At 47.1% G+C, this 20,994-nt stretch overlaps 2 protein-coding genes and 1 long non-coding RNA gene across 3 annotated transcripts in view; 2 read left to right on the forward strand and 1 right to left on the reverse strand.

The window, feature by feature from the left end:
• Nucleotides 1-605: 605 nt before the first annotated feature.
• Nucleotides 606-9,338, reverse strand: PHF5A (PHD finger protein 5A). The gene is made up of 4 exons (XM_004700279.2): nucleotides 9,260-9,338; nucleotides 8,803-8,826; nucleotides 7,939-8,105; nucleotides 606-1,202 (listed from the first exon to the last, which is right to left on the reverse strand). The coding sequence occupies exons 1-4, from the start codon at nucleotides 9,309-9,311 to the stop codon at nucleotides 1,113-1,115; spliced, it is 333 nt and encodes a 110-aa protein (XP_004700336.1). The 5' UTR covers nucleotides 9,312-9,338; the 3' UTR covers nucleotides 606-1,112.
• Nucleotides 9,339-9,825: 487 nt separating this feature from the next.
• Nucleotides 9,826-20,994, forward strand: part of ACO2 (aconitase 2) — a 50,246-nt gene continuing 39,077 nt past the window's right edge. Inside the window, 1 exon segment of the mRNA XM_004718099.2 lies at nucleotides 9,826-9,897. Coding sequence (XP_004718156.1) covers nucleotides 9,862-9,897 — 36 coding nt within the window. The 5' untranslated portion in view covers nucleotides 9,826-9,861.
• LOC123521663 lies at nucleotides 11,442-12,421 on the forward strand. Its single transcript, XR_006680053.1, has 2 exons — nucleotides 11,442-11,675; nucleotides 12,199-12,421. It is a non-coding gene; the product is annotated as an uncharacterized LOC123521663 (long non-coding RNA).

Genomic DNA, 20,994 nt, shown 5'->3' on the forward strand with positions numbered 1-20,994 from the left:
GTGGAAATTACAGAGCCCAGTTAGGGTAAGGAGTTCTGTACCTTCTCCCCAGGCCCCCGCCCCCCCCCCAATCTCTTAATCTGTTTTTAAAACTATGAGCCCTAGTGGCATAGTGGGCTATGCATTTTTTAATATAAAGAGACTATTTGTTAAGTCTTAAACCATACAAGGGAAAGGCAACTAGAGAGACCTATCAACTAGATGAGACCTTTAGCACACGCTCATAATAGTGTCCAAGGAATGCGATTTCATCTGGTATGGTTCCCTGTATTACTGGAAGCCACCGCTTCCTCTCAAAACCAGCGAGTTTTCAGGAATGACTTAGATTTACTGTACTTACTCATGTATAAGCCGAGTTTTCCCAGCCCATTTTCATATGCAGTTTTTGTGGTACAATTAGGTGCCTTGGCTGATATTTGGGTTGGCTTTTACTCAGGTACAGATGTAGGTATAGAATGAACGGCATGCGTGGTTCTGGAGTACATCCAGTGGCCGCGTGAGGCACAGGTGCTTAATGAATCCCACTACTTCTAATATGAATCATGCATTCCTGGGTGACTAAAATAAATTCCCAGAGTCGAAATGAAATGGGGACAGCGACCGACTACCAGAAAATAAACACCAACTTTATTAACACAACAGCAACAGTAAGGGTTTCCAATTTCTCAGAAGAAAAGTAGCATGAGGCCAGCACCACCCTGGTAACCTTTACAAGATCAAATCTCACGTTCAGGTCGCTGTTCTGCTATCTCCCCACTGTACCCTGACCCCAGATTTCATCAAGGACACCTGCCATTGGAGCAGTGGCCAAGGTGTTTTTCTATTGTAGTGAGGACGGCTTGGTATAGCGAGAAGCCATCCACGTGGGGAACTGAGGCATACGTTGCAAATTCAAAAAGAATCAAGAACTATGCTGAAATGGCTAGGGTGCCAGGAAGAGTCCTTTTCCGTTCCTACACCCGTGTCTGGGCGAAGGGAGAGGGAGCAGGTGGAAAGTTACCAGTAGAGCAACAGGTCGGTCTGGTGGTGTTCTGGGCCCCACTTCTTTGCTGGTAGGTGTCTTCTCTGGCAGCTGCACAGCTTTACAGGGGAAGGTAAGGACTGCCAGCCAATCACCTCTTCTTGAAGCCGTACTTTTTGCGTTCATAGAAGAGATCAGTCTTAGAACTCCCCAAATTGACAATCTTTGGGCAACCATCTCTCTGGAAGATAGAAGAGTTTAGAGATGGTCAGAAGTCTGAATTGAGGGGGGAGATAAAAATTAGGCCACAGAGGGAACAAAAGGTAAACTTCTCAAATAATCGTCCCCAAACACTCCCGATACGATACTTCCTAACACTGCTGCTTCCTGGTCTCCCACAGCTTTTGAAAGACCACGTTGTAATGGCCAGGATCACTTTTGGATTTATGGTTTATCTGTTCAGCTTACTAATCACTGTATTCAGTCAGTTATCAAGAACTAAGCAGGAGATGGTGCCCAGGACCTGCTGACCTTCTACCCAGGACCTGTAATCACACCTGTTGGCATCTAGTTGCTAAATTGATATGTCTGAGATAAAAGTGGGAAACTTCAAAATTTGGCAAAGGATTTTCTTCAAGTGAAAGGTAAGACACATGGATAGTCCCCTGCCAGCCAAGCTCTCTAGCCCTTCTGTATAGAAGCACGATCTCCAGAAAGGAAACAGAGTCTTGTTTGTTTTAGGTATCACCAGAGAATCCCAGGCTTTAGTGTCTCTTCAATTCGCTAAATCTGACACACGGGCTTGGGGAGGAGCACTCTTCCTATCTGGAGACAGCCATTGATGGGTAATGCTCTGATCCATCAAGACTTGCTCCCCTGGCCATTTTCTGTGCTTCAGTGTTCCAAGAAGCTCCCAAGGAGCTCTGGTCCCCAGGGATTATGACTCCCATCAGTTGATTCGAGACTATGAGGGGAAAACTGGTTACCGGTAGAAACATTCCCGAGGTCTGATGATTGTTTTCTACGCCCCTGGTCTCACGTATGACACTAAGAATTCTCATCTGTGTAGCATGGTGTAATCAGGCAGCCAGGTCTAGCCCCAGTCTCACCCATGGTTAGGTGTACTCAAACAAGCTGGCAACCTGTATTTAAGGTCCCTGTGAAAATGAGGAGCAACCGCCTCCCCTGGCCTGAGAAGGCCTGGCTGATGCTTTGTGCTATGACGACAGCCTAATTTGTGCCTTGCTGACTTGCTATGTGACTGTGAGCAAGTCCCTTTGGGTTTATATTCCCTAGCGTGAATCAGGTCAGTGTTTACCAAAACCACACCAAACCAAATTCACTACCATGAAGTCAATTCCAAATGTTCCCACACTGTGCTTAGAGGCCCAGAGCTACCCACTGGCCAGCAGGTACCAGGAGGACCTGCTCTCATGCACTGCTCACTGCTTAGGTTGAAAGGACAGGCTCTGTAGCCAGACCACCTGACTTTGCCAAGTTACATCAGCTCTCTGCGTATCAGTTTAATTACATGTAAGTGTCTATAATGGTAGTACCAACCCCCAAGAATTAAGAGCACTAAATGACTCAACAAACAGGATAGTGCATGGCATATAATGAGCTCTTCTAAGCTACAAGAAATTCAGCAGGCAAATGTTAGTAAGTTGACAATGGTATACACCCCCTGTCCCCCTCCGTAGAAGATCCTTTTTGAAGACAAGATGCTACATATTGGAACTTTTCACAGGAGTTCACAGAATACCCTTTCTCCCACAGTGCAGTGCACCACTGGTTTAAAGCCATCGGAAAGCATGTACCAAAATATGACAGATCAAAATAAAATTCATACAGAACTGAAATTTTTTTTCTTTAAAAAGGTGACCAAAATTTTTTTTTTGAGCAAAAAATTATTGACTTAGAACGGGGCAAAATGAGTCTACATCTCTTTTAACAAAGATGTAACAAAGAACTACGAATGGATGCCAGTAACAGGCTTTGTTCTAAGGACATGAAACTGTCCACTGTCACTGTTTAATAAATATTAACAACAAAAAGCTACATAGACCAGCAGTTTGGGACCTTAATAACCATACAATTGTATCATGATTCTATTTGGGGACCAAATAAACCAAGAAGCCACCCATCACCAAGCACCTAACACCCAATAGAGGGATCCATCAAGGTGAGGGCTTATTCCTCCTTCTTCACAGATTTTCCCAAAGTGACACCCAGCATGTTAGTTGCAGAGCCAAGACTTGAATGTTGGCTTTCTGCCACCTCATTGGGAAGGGTGTGTGTGTGTGTGCGCGCGCGCCTTCCTGACAAGGCTCCCAACAAGCAAAAAGAGAAAAAAAATTCTCACCAGTTCAGGATGGTGTAGGGAACGTGAGACCTGGGGTTTCACACTGTAAAGTGTCACTGCTCTCACAGCTGTGCACAGGGTGGTAGAAACAGCACAGGGAGGACTAGGCACACCCTTGGTCTCCATGACAAAAGCAATACAGTGAGGTGGTCAGGGGCGCATCCTTTGAGCCTGACTGCATCTCAAAGGGGCTCTACAGATACCAGGATGACTTGTGATCTGATGGTCACTCTGTATTTCTACTTCCTTTCTCTCCTTGACACATTTACTGAATGGAAAATGACGTTGACCTCAACCTTTAGCATCCTTGACTCCTACCCTTAACTTGGCCCCTGGCTGATGGTGACCCTGATACAACACCTCCACGACTGGTTGGGGACCCATCGGATGGTTGCTGGCTGATTTTTGGTTTGAGGCTGGCGTTTCTTCCCAGTCTGACTGAAGCCAGCCGCCCACTGAAACCAGTGGGGCATCAGAAGACACATCTTCCCTGGGAGAAGGGCCGTGGTTGCACAGGAGTGTATCATCTGGGAATCGACCCCGAGTCTCTCACATGGGGAGAATTCTACGACTGCCCTCACATTTCTTAGTGGGGAAATAATGAAAAATGGCCAAGGAGGGCAAGACTTAGGTTTTAGTCCTGACATGCTACTTATTAGCCATGTGACCTTGGGCCAAGGTGCTTATTAACTCTCCTCCTGTTTCCTCACCTCTATCAGGTGGAATGTTTAATGAAGAATCTTCATTATCAAGTCAATGCCGCCTCATAGAGGCCCTATAAGACATAGCACAACTGTCCCTGTGGGTTTCCAAGTCTGAAAATCTTTACATCTGTAATATGCCTCATCTTTCTCTTGCAGAGAGGCTGGTGGTTTCAAACTGTTGACTGTGTGGTTAGCAGCCCAATGTATGACCCGTGAGACCACCAAGGATCCATCAGCATAGGACCTGGTGGGGTCCAAAAGGAGATCCAATGATAAAGTGCCAAAACACAGGGAATCCAGGACAGATGATCCCTTCAGGACCAGTGGTGAGAGCAGCGATACCAGTAGGGTGGAGTATAGAGGGGGAACTGATTATAAGGATCTACATATAACCTCCTCCCTGGGGGAAGGACAACAGAAAAGTTGGTGAAGGGAGACATAGGGCAGTGTAAGATATGACAAAATAATAATTTATAAATTATCAAGGGTTCATGAGGGAGTGGGGAAAGGGGAGGGAGGGGGAAAAATGAGCTGATGCCAGGGGCTTAAGTAGACAGGAAATGTTTTGAGAATGATGAGGGCAATGAATGTACAAATGCGCTTTACACAATTGATGTATGTATGGATTGTGATAAGAGTTGTATAAAACAATTAAAAAAAAATCACAAAGATTAAAAAAAAAATTAGGTCATATTTCCCCTCCCTCCCTCATAAGCCCTTGATAATTTATAAATTATTATTTTGTCATATCTTGCCCTGTCCGATGTCTCCCTTCACCCACTTTTCTGTTGTTTGTCCCCCAGGGAGGAGGTCACATACAGTTTCTTGTAATCGGTTCCCTCTTTCCAACCCACTCTCCCTCTACCCTCCGTTTCGCCACTCACACCACTGGTCCTGTAGGGATCATCTGCCCTGGATTCCCTGTTTCCAGTTCCCATCTGTACCAGTGTACATCCTCTGGTCTAGCCAGACTTGCAAGGTAGAATTCGGATCATGATAGTGGGGGCGGGGAGGAAGCATTTAGGAACTAGAGGAAAGTTCTATTTTTCATCGTTGCTACATCGCCCCCTGACTGGCTCGTCTCCTCCCTGAGACCCTTCTGCAAGGTCATCTCCAGTGGCCTACTAATGGGCTTTGGGTCTCCACTCCGCACTCCCGGTCATTCACTATAGTAAGATTTTTTGTTCTGATGATGCCTTATACCTGATCCCTTCAACACCTCGTGATCTTATAGGCTGGTGTGCTTCTTCCATGTGGGCTTTGTTGCTTCTGAGCTTGATGGTCGCTTGTTTACCTTCAAGCCTTTAAGATCCCAGATGCTATACTTTTTGTTAGCCGGGCACCATCAGCTTTCTTCGCCACATTTGCTTATGCACCCATTTGTCTTCAGTGATCCGTTCGACAACTCGTGATCACAGAGGCTGATATGTTCTTCCATGTGGGGTTTGTTGCTTCTGAGCTAGATGGCTGCTTGTTTACCTATGAGTTGTTTATGAGCCCCCAATAAAATGATTAAAAAAAAAAAGATAAGGTGCCAAATTTTAACCCAACTGCATCTGTAATAATCCATTTTCAAACGTATTTATTCTGCAGGAGAGCAAGGCTATTCACATCCCTGGTTTATGGTCAGAGGGGATTCACCAAAAACTCAATCCATGTGTATTTCTCCCTCACTTAAAAAAAAACAAACTGGAACAACTTTAGAATGGGTCAACGGGGAAATCAAATTATTAGTATTTGTGTGAAGGGTTATGTGTTGATTGTGTGTGAGACGGTTTGGGGGGTGTGTGTGTGTCTTAGTTACTGGTTGAGCAAGATAAGAAAACGATAGGAACCAAGGGTGAAGAGGGATTAACTGGGTAATTGATAAACTGCTTAATAAGAAACCGCTTCAGTTAGCCCTCAGGTAGCAGTGTCAGATACTAGCACTGGCCCCTCAACGACTATGAAAAAGTGTGAGAGGGCTCAGCTAAGTTTACTGGTCTAATGGCCTTATAATCGGTGCCAGGAGCAAGAAGGGAACGGTAACAGGGAAGATTCCTATGTAGGAAAAAGTCCTAGGACGGGTATCTCCATGACGCTGTGTAAGGCTGAGAGGTGGATTATGTCACCGGACGGCTTGTGTTCCCTGGAGACGGACGCTGAGTAGACGTGAGCTAGATGCCATATCACTTGGCCTCAGAGCACTGCTGTCTGATGGGCAGGAGGGGACAGGATGATTCTCAGGGATCAGATGGAAGCATAGAGATCCAAAGGGATCAGGTCACACAGCACATGCAGACGACAATGGACACTACTAAGCATTCTCTGGCTGCAGACATGAGATAGAAACTCTAGCTACAGGCACGTGAAGTTCACGCCAATGCTGACACTGCGGGACTCTTCCTAACTGAAGCACTGCTGATACTTCCATTTTCCCTGCTGTTCCCTTGTCCTGGCCCCACGGCTTATGCTCTTAAGCAATCACCAAACACCTATATGCAGGACAGCATACATGGTGGGCAATTTACAATGCTCGGACTACATGCCAGCCACCTAACCGAGAACTGGGGGGAAAGAAAGGAGCTAATTCAAAACCTAAAACCCTTGCTTGAAAAGAATTCAATCTAACTGGCTGACAAGATCCACCTCTAGAAAAGTTCTGGTCGTGATGAAACTCAAATCAGCATTTAGGAGATTTGTTCAAATCATTGTTTATGTTTAGTTCTTTAGGATCTTTCTCATCTCTCTCCACAATAGAGTCTACAAAATAGTCTTGTCTGGCCTGTCACTTGCTGGGGGTGGGGATCCAAACTGATAGACTGCTGAGGTGAGGTGTCTGAGCTGTTCCTCCCCCACATGCGTATATCCTACTGCGAGGGCTTCCGAAGACAACAAAACATCAGGATGACACCATGAAGTTTAGTCAGACGGTTGGGCTTGCCACTTATTAGCTGGGTGGGGGGGCGGTAAAATGGGTATGAGACTAAGTACCCACTATCAGTGTTATGGTGCAGAAAACGGGCGATACCATTTATAAAGGACCTGCAATTACTTAGCTCATGAGAACATGAAGAACATTACCTTTCGCCTTGTCCTACACTGAGTAACCAAACCAAAAGCTCAAATCCAATTGGAGTTAATTCTGTCCTTCTAGGGTGGGGTAGAACTGCCCCACAATGTTTCCAAGGATATAAATCTTTGTGGAAGCAGAATGCCACAAATCCTTCTCCAGTAGAGTGGCTGATGGGTTTTAAATGTTAACCTTTTGTTTCATAGCTGAACCCTTAATTCCGGCACTAGCATGGATCCTACTAGATAATCAGATATCCTCCCAACATACTTCCTTTTATTGGGTCCAAAGTACTAATCCAGTACTAACCTAACAAAAAATAGTAAAACACACCTGCAATGCTAATCCATAAGACCCCTCTCCTACCCCTGGGCTTAGTGGAGTACTAGTAACTGGCCACTGGCACCACACAATGCCAGGGATTGAAAACATCTGAAGCAGCACCACAAGCAATCCTGCAATATTAAACCAAACTGTCCCAAACTCAACTCTGTCACCACATCCACCCATGATGGTGAGCTGAGTCAAGAGAAATGCTGAGTGGCCTTTACACACCACGCACTGTGCTAGGGCTTAACAAATGCAAGACATTGTTTCTGAGTAAGAATCATCACAGACACATCAAAGGAATGGAGCGGACTCTCCAAATTGCTGGTGTTGACCAAGAGTTGCTTCTCTTGCATTTTGCTTGCCTTTTACTGGACGACACCCAGCTTGGCTCACCGAACTGGAAGAAATTATAACTTTGCTGATTAGCTGAACACAGTAATCTCCCCAGACAGTAGGAGTTTTCTGTGGGTGGCAAAGTGGCGCTAAATAAAAGGAGGAAAGGGCAGACGGGAAGCTTATAGAGACTTACATCCTTCTCCTGGATGGTGCATTCCTTACAGTAATAGGCATCTGAGACTCCGGGCCCTCCACAGATCACACAGCGGCCCTGGTAGGAGCCGTAATTACACTCGTCACATATGCGCACCAGGGTGCAGGGGCGCACATAGGAGTCACAGATCACACACTTGCCATCACCTGTGAGGAAAAGGAAACTGAGTGATGCTCATCAGTCAAGACCTCCCTTCCCAAGTCCCTTTGTCTGCCTACGCTTATGGGTAGGGCTCCATTTTCCTTTGAGCAGAATTTAGGGCCCTCTTCCAGCTTGGCATCAGTCCAATCCCCCTAACACTTACTAAAAGCTATTCAACACAAGTGAAGAGCTTAGAACAGCACCTGGTAGATGACCCAAACCAAACCCATTGCCCGTGAGCTCCTTTTTACTCTCTGCAACCTCACAGGGCAGAGTTGAACTGCCCGATAGGGTTTCCAGAGCTGTAAATCTTTCCAGAAACAGACTGCCACAAGATGTTGCCACGGGGCAGTTGGGGGTGTGGGGCGGTTCCGTTTTTCAGTTAAAGGCTGAGTTCTCTAACACTGGGCTGCCAGGGCTGCTATAGTAGGCCATCGGTCTTGATAATGGCAAAAACAACACCTCATGTATATTGAGGAGCGGGTCATGCTATTTTGGCGATGTAACGTGTCCTAAGCTAGAGATTTCATCAAAGCCCCAATGCAGTGTTCAAAGTGGTCCAGTGGGGTGGAAAAAGTCTTTAGTTGCAAACTGGGATTCTCTGGCTACATGTTCCTAGTCCCTGCAATCAAAGCCCTCTGGATGGCATCTCTGGAAACGTCTCTGCAGACTCCACTGGCTCGCGTGGCGAGTGTCACTCACATTTTTCACACAGTCTTCCGATGGCTGTAACGGGCAAAGAAGGTGAAGAGCATTGTTAGCATGAGGGCGAAGAGGGGAAGGGCATCCTCGAGGTGGGGCGGGGACGGGGGCAGGGACTTCGGTGAGCTCTAGGGCCAGTCATCCCATCTTCGTCAACTTTGACTTGAACCAAACTAGAGTCTCTCTATGGTCTGGGGCAATCTGGACAGCGTCGCTCCCCGGGACCCTGACCCCAGGACTCCACCTCAACCGCTCACCTCCGGCTCCCCACCCAGGCGCCCCGCCGCCTAGCCTAAGAGGCCACAAACCCGCGCGCTCCGACATACTACCCGGAGACCGTAAGGCGGGAAACGTGGCGGCTCCGAGGTAACACCTGAGGGGAAGGCTCAGGATTTGCAATACCCCCGTCCCTAACACCATTGCCACCCAGATGGACGCGAGCAGGGCGCCACCTCACCGACACCAGCTTGCTTGCGGCAAAAGATCAAATCCGGATGGTGTTTAGCCATAGCTCCCACTCACACTGGCCACCGGAAGCGTCACGAACTTCCGCCCGGCCTTTGACCCCCACGGTGCTTGCCTTTTGGTTATCCTGATTGGTCCTCGAGACTTCCATCAGGCGTTTAATAGCTTTGCACCAAGTCCCGCTCCTTCTCGCGAGATGTACCTTCCCTGGCGAGTTTCAAATTGTGGCAGTCAGGTCCTGGAAGCTGCGTGAAGGTCTTATTTTAAATAAATAAATAAATTAAAAAGAAAAGAAGAAGAAAAGATACCTTTCCCAAATTTGGATGGAAGATAAAAATGAAATTTGTTTCTTCTTTCAACATCTTTATTCTGTCATTTTATTGCTGCAGGTGTTTTCATGTAGCCTTTTGTCCTCATGTGCTCACTCACACTACAAGAGCCCCGCCCGCCGTGCGCCCAAGCCCCGACTTCTTCACGAAGGCTCCACCCCCCGCCGCCGACGCGATCTTCTCCGGCCACGCCCCCTGCCGCAGACCTTAAATAGGCCGTTTGGCACGTCACTTTCACGCGACCTCATCTTTGTCAGTGCACAAAATGGCGCCTTACAACCTACTGGTGACCCGCCTGCAGGTAAGCGAGCTCCTGGCCCTCAGGGTGTGGGGGGCGGGGTGCCCTTCTGGTATCTACGGCTGTGGGCGAGGCTGGGCATGACGAGCGCGGCCTCGGGCAGGTTTTGCGTGTGCCTGTCTCAGCCGTGGGCCCAGTGCCTGTGACCGATTCGCTGGCGTCCGAGGTCAAGGCGTCCCCGGCTCCGCTGTCGGCCCCGGTCTTTCCCCCGCCCCGTGGGAAGCTTGGGCACGAGCAGCGGTGGCCACGTGGGGAGCGGAGGCTCCTCGTTAGCCCCTCAGGACCACCCGCCCCGCTCCCGTAGGGTTGCTTTCTGTGCCTCAAGGTGAGGACAAGGTGACTGGGGGCCACGTCCAGTGCAGAGTCCGTTAGGCCTGCTGCCTGACGGTCTCCCTTCCTAGCTGTCAGCATCAGAGATTTGCTAGCCAGTTTGCCAAGCCTGGAGTCTGGAGGAGAAACTGGGACTCTGCGGAACTTGTAGTGAAGGGGTCTGCCCGGATTCATGAAGTAGTTACCATCTTTTTTTTTTTTCTTCCAATCCCTCCCTCCACCTCCCCACCCACCTACCAATCGAAATAGTTACCATCTTAATAATCGCTTATATACGTATTTAATTGCAAGACATTCCGTATCCCCTCGTTTGATTCACACGAGATAGGTGTGAGATGATGTTTCTTAGTTGATAAATGGGGAAACCCGCTAGGAAGTAGGTGAAAGTTCTCACTGTTAGGATTGCCCCTGTAGTTCAGTGGCCAGGCCATCTGCCCTGCTCCCTCTGCACTGTGAGTTCCTTGTCAGCCTGCCCTCACAGAACTTTCGACCCTGCACAGGTTAGGGTGCAGGAGTTAACGTTTGTGTTTTGGAGAGTCCTAGAATGGAGTATTTTGAACTCTTCCCCCCCCCAATAAGGGATGGAGGATAGGGCAACTCGGTTTGACCTTGACTCTCCTTTTATGAATCAACCTAGGGGTTTGACTGACAAATAGGTTTTTCACTCCTATTTGGCAATCCTTAGGAAAGTATTTTACTCAGAGGTTCAATGTTAGGTGTATATTTTGTTAATAAAAATAAAGGAGGCAGACCACTTGTACACAAGTGACACAACTTTGATTATAAGAAAATAAAAGTTTTCTGCTAGACTCAAGGAAGTATTGTATTACAAGAAGTTAAGTTTCAACTCTGATTTAAAGTGAAATAATTGATTGTAAAATACTTCTGATTTCATATTTTTGCACAAAAGCAAGGGATTCCCTCTTAAGGCCCTCTTGTTTCTCCAGGTTCATGGTGTGGAAATATTTTTCCCCCCACCTACTCCTGGTATACGATGTACTGCAGTCAGGCAAGATTACATAAAAAAAACTACAGATTTACTAAGCTTGGAAAAGAAGTATATTCACATTCCACAACTGAAAACCATCCTGAAAAACCTGAGTGTTAATTTGGCATAGAAATATCATGCTGTGCCTTAGCCCGGTCACCTTGAACAAGTTACTTCCAGAATCCCAGTTTCCTCAGGTGTCATTTGAGGAAGACTCTTCATTTTTAAAACATTCATTTACTGAGTATCAAATAATATTTTTTTTCAGGTGGTTCTTAGGAATGACGCCCAAGTAGAACGTGCTTGTATTTGTTTATGATCACCATATAGTCCAATTTCCTCTTTTACAGATGGAAAACCCAAAGCCTTGAGAAACCTGAGTGACTTCCAGTAATAGACCAGGTGCTTTGTAGCAGAGTCAGAATTAAAGTCCAGGTCTCCCTGTCTGTTCATTCAGCCACAGGTGAATAGACAGAATTTGCATCTGCCTTATCCCTCATCACCTCCCAGTAGCCAGCCTATTTGAAGCCTTGGCCAGCTAAACCCTGTCTTCTGAGAACTTTGTGAATTTTCCTCTTTGATGTTGAACGACTTTGAGAAGTGGTGGTTACTACCTTTAGTCCTCGTGCCAGAACACTGTACCTTCGATTCATTCCGCCTTCATTCACCACATATTCACTGTACTCCCTACTGCAGAGGGTATTGGAGATCTTTTTCAGCAAAATAGTCTTCTTTACTACTACCACTAAGAGTAGCTAACATGTAACTGTGTACCAGTAATCTTACATGACCCTGTTAGATAAAGCAGATGTGTGCAGATGAAGACACTGAGGGTCAGAGAGGAAGTGCTGGACTGTGGCATTAGGGTGCCTGGATTTAAATCCTGACACCATCACTGTGACTTTGGCATAAAACTTTACCTCTGTGTACCTGTTGGCATGCCTGTAAGATATGGATGATGGTATATTGCCTTATGTAATCCTCAGTCATCATTGTGGAGCCCCTGGGTGGTGTGCACGGTCAGCGAACTCCACTGCTTCTGGAAAGGTTGGAAGTTGGAGTTCACGCAAGATACTTCTCAGAAGAAAGGCCGGGTGAACCTACTTCTGAAAAATCTCAGCCCTTGAAAGCCCTGTGGCGCACACTCTGGTACACTTGGAGTCACATGACTTAGAGTTGACACAATAAACAACCTGTGTTTTAAAATCATATTACAACTGCAAATTCTTTAGAACCCTGTCTGGTACCTCGTAAGTGCTATATGCTTCTTTATTAAGTATATCGTCACTAGTTAGCCAATATGATATGAATCGGCCCATTCCAAGGCCCAGGGTCCGAGCAACTGCACCATTTTCCATCCCTTTGACATTCAAGACAACCTGTTGACCAGGGCACCATTGGCGAGCTATAATCTGAGACCAGTGCACACTCAGTTGAAAATGGATTATTGTTTAGCAGTACCTGCTACCAGCTGCTAAGAGTAGAAACAGTAAAGGAAATGGGAGGTGAACTGTGGTTATGAATTGGACTGCTAACTGCAAGGTCACCAGTTCAGACCCACCAGCTGCTCCTTGGGAGAAATGGGCCTTGCTACTCCCCTAAAGAATTACAGTCTTGGATCCCCCAGGGGCGGTTCTACTCTGTCCTATAGTCTCAACTATAGCATTGACTCCATGGCAGGGAGGTTTTTTTTAATGTCTTAAAAGCCATATCTACTCCTTTTTAAAAATTTTAAAAATGTTTAATATTTGTGTACAAATGACTGTGGATGGTAAATAAAAGGAATTGGGCCCTTACAAATACATTTCTCAGCTCTTTGGTTTTGCCTTGAGGTACTGGGTTCTTATCATGTGACCTTAGGGAAGTTCTACAGCATGTAAGTCTGGGGTGGCAGCTAACTACAAAGAAGTCTGAAGTCTTTAGCAGAGGTTAAATTTTCTATAAAGTACCATGATAAAAGGAAAAAAAAGACTGTCTTTTATTGTGAAAGCAGGTCTTGGTTGCTTCTTCACTAAGTATTTCTGATTGATTGAGTCAACAAATGCCCCATCTCAAATTTGGGTGGGAAGCTGAGGGAGTAGATTCACCATCCTGAGGACTAGGGAAGCCCACATTGAAAGCTAACTGTTTGCACAGCACTGTTTTAGACATTGGGGGTGCCACAGTGAGCAAGAAAGAACACAGGAGACAATTAACAAGTGTGGTAGAAAGAGGAGGTTTGGCGATGTGGCCAGGCTTCATCTGGGACAATTGGAGACAGACAAGTTTCTCAGGAAAAGGTGACACGAGCAGAGACTTGAATAAGAAAGCAGCCACTCGGCGTTTGGGGAACAGAGACTCCAAGCAGAGAGAGTAGCATGTGCGAGGATCCTGAGATAGGCATGAGCTCGATGTGTGGAGGATAAGCAACAAGGCCAGCGTTGGTGAGACATGGGGTAGGGCTGAGCAAGAGAAGGGGCCAGAGTCTTGGGGGCTGCTGTGCAGTGAATTAATGTGGCCCCTTTAACTGGAAGAAATCCATATTTGTGTTGATTCCAAAGAAAGGTGACCAGCTGTGGAAATTATCAAACTCATTAATGTCACATGCAAGCAGAACTTTGCTGAAGATCATTCAATGATGGCTGTAGCAGTACACCAAAGGAACTGCCAGAAATTCAAACAGGATCAGAAAATAAAATAAGTGAAAAAAAAAGAAGAGGATGTGCCATGAGGGATATTATTGCTGACATCAGGTGGATCTTGGCTAAGTGCAGAGAATACCAGAAAGATGTTCACTTGTGTTTTATTGACTCTAAAGCCAGTGTGTGGGTTATAACAAATTATGGATAGCATTGTGAATAAGGGGACCTCAAGAACACTTCATTGTGCTCATGCAGAACCTGTGCACGGAGCGAGTCTTTCACATAAGACAAGGAAATTCTGAGTGGTTTAAAATCAGGAAAGATGTGCATCAGGGGTTCAGCCTTTCCCCAATCTTACTAACTCAATCTGTATGCTGGGCCAATCAGAGAAGCTGGAGTCTATGAAGAACATGGCATCAGAATCAGAAGAAGGCTTACTAACAGCTGCGATAAGCAGGTGGCCCAGCCTTGGTTACTGAAAGTGAAGAGAACTTGAGTCAAGATTTAAAGAATATAGTTGCCGGTATGTATTGCATCTCTGTGTAAAGAAAGCAAAAATCACCACCACTGGATGACAGTCAATACTGTATCATGAGAAACTAAGGAAATACTAAGTTGTCAATGATTTCATCTTGCTTGGATCCACGATCAGTGCTCATGGAAGCAGCACTCAAGAAATCAAATCATGTATTTCATTGGGCAAATCTGCCACACGCAAGACCTGTTTAAAGTGTTGCAGAGCAAAGATACCACTTTAAGGACTAAGGTGTGCCTGACCCAAGCCACCATATTTTTACTTGCCTCATAAGTACACGCAAGTTAGTGAATCAGGAAAAGCATCAAAGAATCGATGCATTTGAATTATGGTGCTGGTTAAAAAATCCTGTGGACTGCCAGAAAAATGAACCAGTCTGTCCTGGAAGAAGTACTGGCAGAATGCTCTTTACAGGTGAGGACGGTGAGACCTTGTCTCATGCAACTGGTGTCAGCCTCTGGCTGATGATGCTTATCTCCCTCCTGAAGCTAGGTGAGATATCATCACGCCACCCCATGAGGAAACGGCTTTATTCTAAGTGACGGAAACCCAGTGGAAGACAAGACGTGCCGTTGGGGAGTGACATGATCAGATTTATACTTTTGAGCAGAATCATTTAGGCCTCTGTGCAGGTGCTGGACCAAATAGTGACAGTGGGAAGGCAAGGAGACCAGGGTGGGGGTTGGGGTTGTTGGGATGGGGTTCCGGTGGTGGTGATAGTGAGAAGTGTTCCGGGTTTTGATCTGTTTTGGAGGCAAGTGGCTCGTGGAGCATGAGGGATCAAGAACAATTCAGGGTGATTTCCTCAGTTTGGGGCCTGAGCACCTGTGGGGGGGGGGGGGTGTTTGCACAGGACTTGAAAGCTATAGTCCAGCCAGGAGCGTAGTTTTACAATAGCTCTCATCCTCAACTTTACATCACTGCCTGTATTCCACAGGAAAGTGAGAGAGGGGGCAAGTGCCCTGTCCCCTCAGAACCCTCTTGTGCAGGTAGCACGTCCAACTGGGGCTGGTCTAGCCTGTGTTGGTCTGGTCCCTAGTGTCTCCAAGAGGACCATCTGGGAAGAGTCACTGCTGGTGGGCTGGTGGGGTTGGTGTCTTCGTGTGTGAGTGGACAGCTTCCCTTTGACATTCTTGGTTTTCCGTCCAGGCCGTGGGGGGCTCAGGCCTCTCAGCAGGAAGGAAGGGGAGGCAGCAGCTGGGACAGCTCTACAGGGGTGCCTGCTTGTGGTCTTTAAAAAGCAGCACATATCATGTCAGTGACCTTGGGGAGGCTTCCTTGGGAAGATGTGCATCATTAAGAAAGGTTCTGAAGGCCTGGCCATATGTGAAAGGTCTTTAATTCCAGTTTAATTCTCTATAGAAGTTTGTGGTTAGTTTCTAATGTTTATTTTAGGACTAGGCCCTTTCTCATCTTGAGACTAGGGAGCCCCGCCCCCCATTGTCCTAGAACAGACCCCCTAGGACCATGTCTTTATTTTAGGAGTTTGGAAGGGCTTGCAGAGAGCCCTGCATACCATGCAGAATGGTTTTCTTGGCTTCATTCAGCAAAACAACAAAAACCTTCCAAACTCATTGCTACAGAATAGATGCTGACTCAGCAATCCTGTAGGACAGGCTAGGACTGCCCCATAAGTTTTTGAAATTAACTCTTATTAGGATAAAAAACTCCATTTTCTCTCCCCAGGAGCAGCTGATAGTTTCAAACTGCTGGCCTTGCAATTAGCAGCCCGACCGGTAATCACTATATCACTGGGGCTCCTTCATTCTGCAAAACATGGACCAAAGGGTAGAGAGGGACTATTAGGGCAAGGTCGACAACTCCACTTTGGCTCTGATGTTGGACAAAATGAGTAACCTTAGAGGCCCGGTTCCCTCATCTGTAAAGTGGGCACTTGCCTTCTGCTCTCCAGAGGTTCTACTAGATGCCACGCACGGATGAGCCGTGAAACCATGGCGCTGAGTGAAGGCAGTCACTCCCCAAAGGCCAGATACTGTGTATTCTCACTCAGACGGAGTGAGAAGTATACGCAGATGTACAGAGAACGTTAACTCGCGATGACTAAGGGACAGTTGAGGTTTGAGAAGCAGTGGTGTTTACATTGGTGGGAAACTTGGCGGTGAGGATGGGTAGGAGTGCAGGACCTGGTTAGTGTGATCGGTACCATTTAGTTGTACACCTCATAAAGGATCCTTTGGCCAGTGCTGTGTTGTATTCATTTTCACAACCATCAGCATCCCAAGTGTTTTGGGGTTTTTAAATCATTTTAAAATGATTAGGGGCACATACAACTCTTATCACAATCCATACATACATCAATTGTATAAAGCACATTTGTACATTCATTGACATCATTCTCAAAACAATTGCTCTCCACTTAAGCCCTGGCATCAGCTCCTCATTTTTCTCCCTGCTCTCCCCTTCCTCATAAACCCTTGATAATTTATAAATTAATATTTTGTCATATCTTACACTGTCCAACATCTTCCTTTAACCACTTTTCTGTTGTCTGTCCCCCAGGTAGGGGGTTATATGTAGATCCTTGTAATCGGTTCCCCCTTTCCAACCCACCCTCCCGGTATTGCCACTCTTCACCACTGGTCCTGAAGGGATCATCTGCCCTGGATTCCCTGTGTTTCCAATTTCTATCTGTACCAGTGTACATCCTCTGGTCTAGCCAGATTTGTAAGGTAGAATTGGGATCATGATAGTGGGGTGGGTGGGGAAGCACTTAGGAACTAGAGGAGAGTTGTATGTTTCATCATTGCTATACTACACCCTGACTGGCTCATCTGCTCCCCACGACCCTTCTGTAAGGAGATGTCTAGTTGCATACAAATGGGTTTTGGGTCTCCACTCTGCACTCCCCCCTCATTCACATTGACATGATTTTTTGTTCTGATTCCAAGTTTTATTGCCCTTTACAGATACTGTACTTTTTCTCAGATTGAAGGTTCGTGGCAACCTGACATCTAGCAAGTCTCCCAGCGCCATTTGTGGCAGCATAGGCTCCCTTCCTAGCTTTGTGTCATGTGTTGTTGGTCGTTGTCATGTATCTCACACTTCACAGTGCTGTTGCACACGACACTGTGGTTTAGGGCCACGGAACTTCTCTTGTACAGGGGAAGCCCAAAATACTGTCACTAATTTTTTGAGCCATTCACTTTATTTCAGGGGCCTGGGGCCAAACCCACAATGTCTCTGAAGGTGCCCTGTACTAGAAACTTTGCCTCAGGTCTGGGGAAGCCGGAACCATGTTAGCTTCCGGAGAGTGAGAACCAGGCTCCCTGCACCTATCACTGAGTGTGATCTTGGTTTCCTACTCTTGCCTCAATTGTCCTTTACAACTGGAAGAAGCAGGCATCACTAGCCTACTTGCAAGATGATGAAGCTGAGGCCCAGAGAGATTTACTCTGCCGCAGGTTAAAACCAGCGAGTAGAGCCAGCGCTTGAGTGCTGGTGTGTTTGACCCAAGCTTTGAAACCCCTCAACCCAGAGGCCCCCTACAGCGCCCCTGGGGCCAGGAACAGACTTCTGGTGGACTCTGGCAAAGGGGAGTAGGGTAGTTGTAGGGGCCACAGTTCACTTGGCTCTATGCCTTGTTTGGGTGTGTATCTGTTGGGACTGGCATTGCCTTCTGCCCTAGATACCAGAAGGCTGGCCAGCAAGGCCAAAGGTAGGCCCATAGTGGCGGCTTTAGCCCTTGTCTGAGTTTTGGTGGTGTAGTGGGTTACAAGTTGGGTTGCTAACTGCAAGGTCAGCAGTTTGAACCTACCAACCACTCCACAGGAGAAAGATGAGGCTCTCTGATCCCGTAAAGAAACCCACAGGTGAGTGGCGATACTGGGAGGGTAGAGGGAGAATGGGTAGGAAAGAGGGAACCAATTACAAGGAACTGTATGTGACCTCCTCCCAGGGGGACAGACAACAGAAAAGTGGGTGAAGGGAGACGTCGGACAGGGCAAGATATGACAAAGTAATTTATAAACTCTCAAGGGCTCATGAGGGAGGGGGAAGTGGGGAGGGAGGGGAAAAATGAAGACCTAATGCCGGGGGCTTAAGTGGAGAGGAAATGTTTTGAGAATGATGAGGGCAATGAATGTACAAATGCGCTTTACACAATTGTGTATGTATGGATTGTGATAAGAGTTGTATGAGCCCCTAATAAAAATGATTAAAAAAAAAAAGAAGAAGCCTACAGGTGTGTGCAGTTCTGCTCTGTCCTCTCAGGTCACTCGATTCAGCATTGATTCGATGGCAGTGAATTTTGAGCTTTAGGAAGCCTGACAGGCGGCTGTGGAGCTGGAAAAGGGTGCCCTGCGGCCAGCCGCCTGGCTGGGAATCTTTGTGCTGGCTACTGTGTCTCAGCTGCTGGTGCCAGCAGGCCAGGAGAACTAGCACAATGAGTGAATTTATCAACAGATTCCTTAAAGGAACCCACCTCTTGCCTTGGAGCCAATTTAGCTGCTGTGACTTGGAGAGACCAGGTTCTGTCCCTTTTCCAAGTCTCTGGAAAGGACTACATCACTTTTGTGCCTGCCAGTTGCATAGCAACCAGCCTTGCTGATTGCTTCCTGGTAGGGGGGAATTGTTTAGCTCTAGATTCTTCTGAGAACTGCCAGGCATCGCCCACCAGGGGTGAGATGTGATGAGATTGGGTGTAACCCAGCATGGAGGTGTGGGAAGAGCTGCTGCTCCCAAGGGTGTGGACTGACTGCATTCTTCTGTGGCCCACCTGGAAGGAACCCTCAGGGAGGGTTAGAGCCCACAGTCTGAGGGTGATGTCAGGGCTGAGGAGGGTCAGTCAGGTCCCAGGGGCCTTGTTGGCATAGCTGTCTCATAAGGTAGTGGGAGAGACATGTTAGATGGATGACTCCTTGTTAGGTAGTCAAGTGCAAAATCCGTGGGCACAGAATTGTCCTTCTTGCTCTGCGACTTCTGATCTCTGGTGGCCGAAAAGGAAGCTGTGGAGAGTGGGGAGAAAGCAACCCAGAGGCCTTCTCCAGCACCCAGGCCTTCTGTGTGTCTGTCTGCATCTCCCAGAGCCGAGGAATGGCAGCCTGCGTGAGTGCACTCCTACCCAGGACCTCGCTACACAGCTTGTGCTTTTGTTCTTTCTTAAGTAATGTAATATATCCACACAAGCTCTTCTCCCATCCCTGTCCCCAAAGCAACCACAGGTCCAAATACTGCCTTTCTCATTTCAAATATTTTTCTCTAAGTCAAAGCCATACATTATTCCTCCGAATCCTCATAAGAATGTGCTCTTTCCCATCCCCATTCTGTAGAAGAGGACGCTGAGGGTCAGCAAGATGAAGACTTGTCTGAAGACCCACAGCTGGGAGAGCTGAGGTTCTCAGCGAGGTCCATCTAACTCTAGAGTCGATGTCCTCTCTGTGACAGTGTACAGGGGTTGGCCATTTTCCCCGGTGGCTCTCTTGGCAGGTCAGGACGGACTGGTGACTGGCTGCTCTGTCATTGGTTGGAACAACTGTCTCAAGAGGCCAGACCTCCCAGGAGTCCAGCCTGGGAGGGCAGCTCAGCCGCCTGCCTGGCTTGCTCGGAGCACTGGTGCCCCGCTGATATGTGGGTCCATGAGGGGCAACGCTAGCATCTGCCCAGCTTCACAAGTTCCCCCATGCGGTGAGGTGGCCCTCCTGCCCGAGAATGTGGCAGTCCCTCTGGGTTGGACTGCCCTCAGGATACAATGGTCTCCAGGGAAGATCGTTGTTCTTGGGCAGATAGGGCAGCGTTTCTGGCCTTGGCCACGTGGGGAGGCCAGAGTTCCGAGTGGTTGTGCATGTGACATGACGTGGTGCACAGTTGAACATGGCCCTGCTGAAGGCTTTTGTTCAGCTTGACGTACAATGATAAGATTTGTGTTAGGCTCTTGACTTGGCCTTCATTCGCTTTATCAGCAGTTGGGTCCTCATGTTTCTGGCTTAAGAGGCTAATCACTAGACTCTAGTGAATCCCTTTTGACCATAGTTGAAGGATGTGGATTGCCTCTCTCAGAGGGCATTGTAAAGCCGACTAATGCAAATGTAGTTGGGTTAAAATGTAATATTAGATTTCTCTTGATCCTTTTCAAGGTGGTTGCAGTTTTTGATATTTCTGCTTTCTCATTGAGATTTTTCTATGTTTTGTCTAGTCATTGTCACATTTGTTTGCTTCCTGTTTGTATTTTGCATAATCTTCTGTATTTGAACTCCAGGATAGGTAGATCTATAGAGACAGCTACTGGATAGGGGCATGACAGGGGAGGATGGGGGGAAAACGGGGAGCTACCAAGAGCGAGTATGTGAAGAGAATGTTCTGAAACTGATTGTGTTCATGAGTGCAACATTTTAATATGACTGATTAAATTGTATGATATGTGAACTAGAAGCCGAGGAAACTATTTTGAAAACCAAACGAAACCGAAAAAGTGCTCCTGTTCCTTGCCTGTCAGTATGTCAGAGAGTGCCCTGAACTCTGTGTGTTCGGTGGTGACCAGAACGCACACGTTTCTGCCCTAATCGAGCTACATCTTCGTGGAATTAATAGTCTCATCTGTCCCAGACTCCATTTTCTTGTCAACACATGGGACAGAATGACCTGTTAATCCCTTAGGACAGGATTTTCGG

Source organism: Echinops telfairi, unplaced genomic scaffold (assembly GCF_000313985.2).
Source record: "Echinops telfairi isolate 266 unplaced genomic scaffold, ASM31398v2 ScPeMD7_2;HRSCAF=8, whole genome shotgun sequence".
Classification (NCBI taxonomy): domain Eukaryota; kingdom Metazoa; phylum Chordata; class Mammalia; order Afrosoricida; family Tenrecidae; genus Echinops; species Echinops telfairi.

Coding starts and splice junctions, on each gene's coding strand:
- PHF5A (XM_004700279.2), bottom strand. CDS start 9,311: ATGGCTAAACACCATCCGGATTTGATCTTTTGCCGCAAGCAAGCTGGT. Junction 8,827..9,259: donor CCGCAAGCAAGCTGGTGTCG/GTGAGGTGGCGC, acceptor TGCCCGTTACAG/CCATCGGAAGACTGTGTGAA. Junction 1,203..7,938: donor GCACCATCCAGGAGAAGGAT/GTAAGTCTCTAT, acceptor TCTATCTTCCAG/AGAGATGGTTGCCCAAAGAT.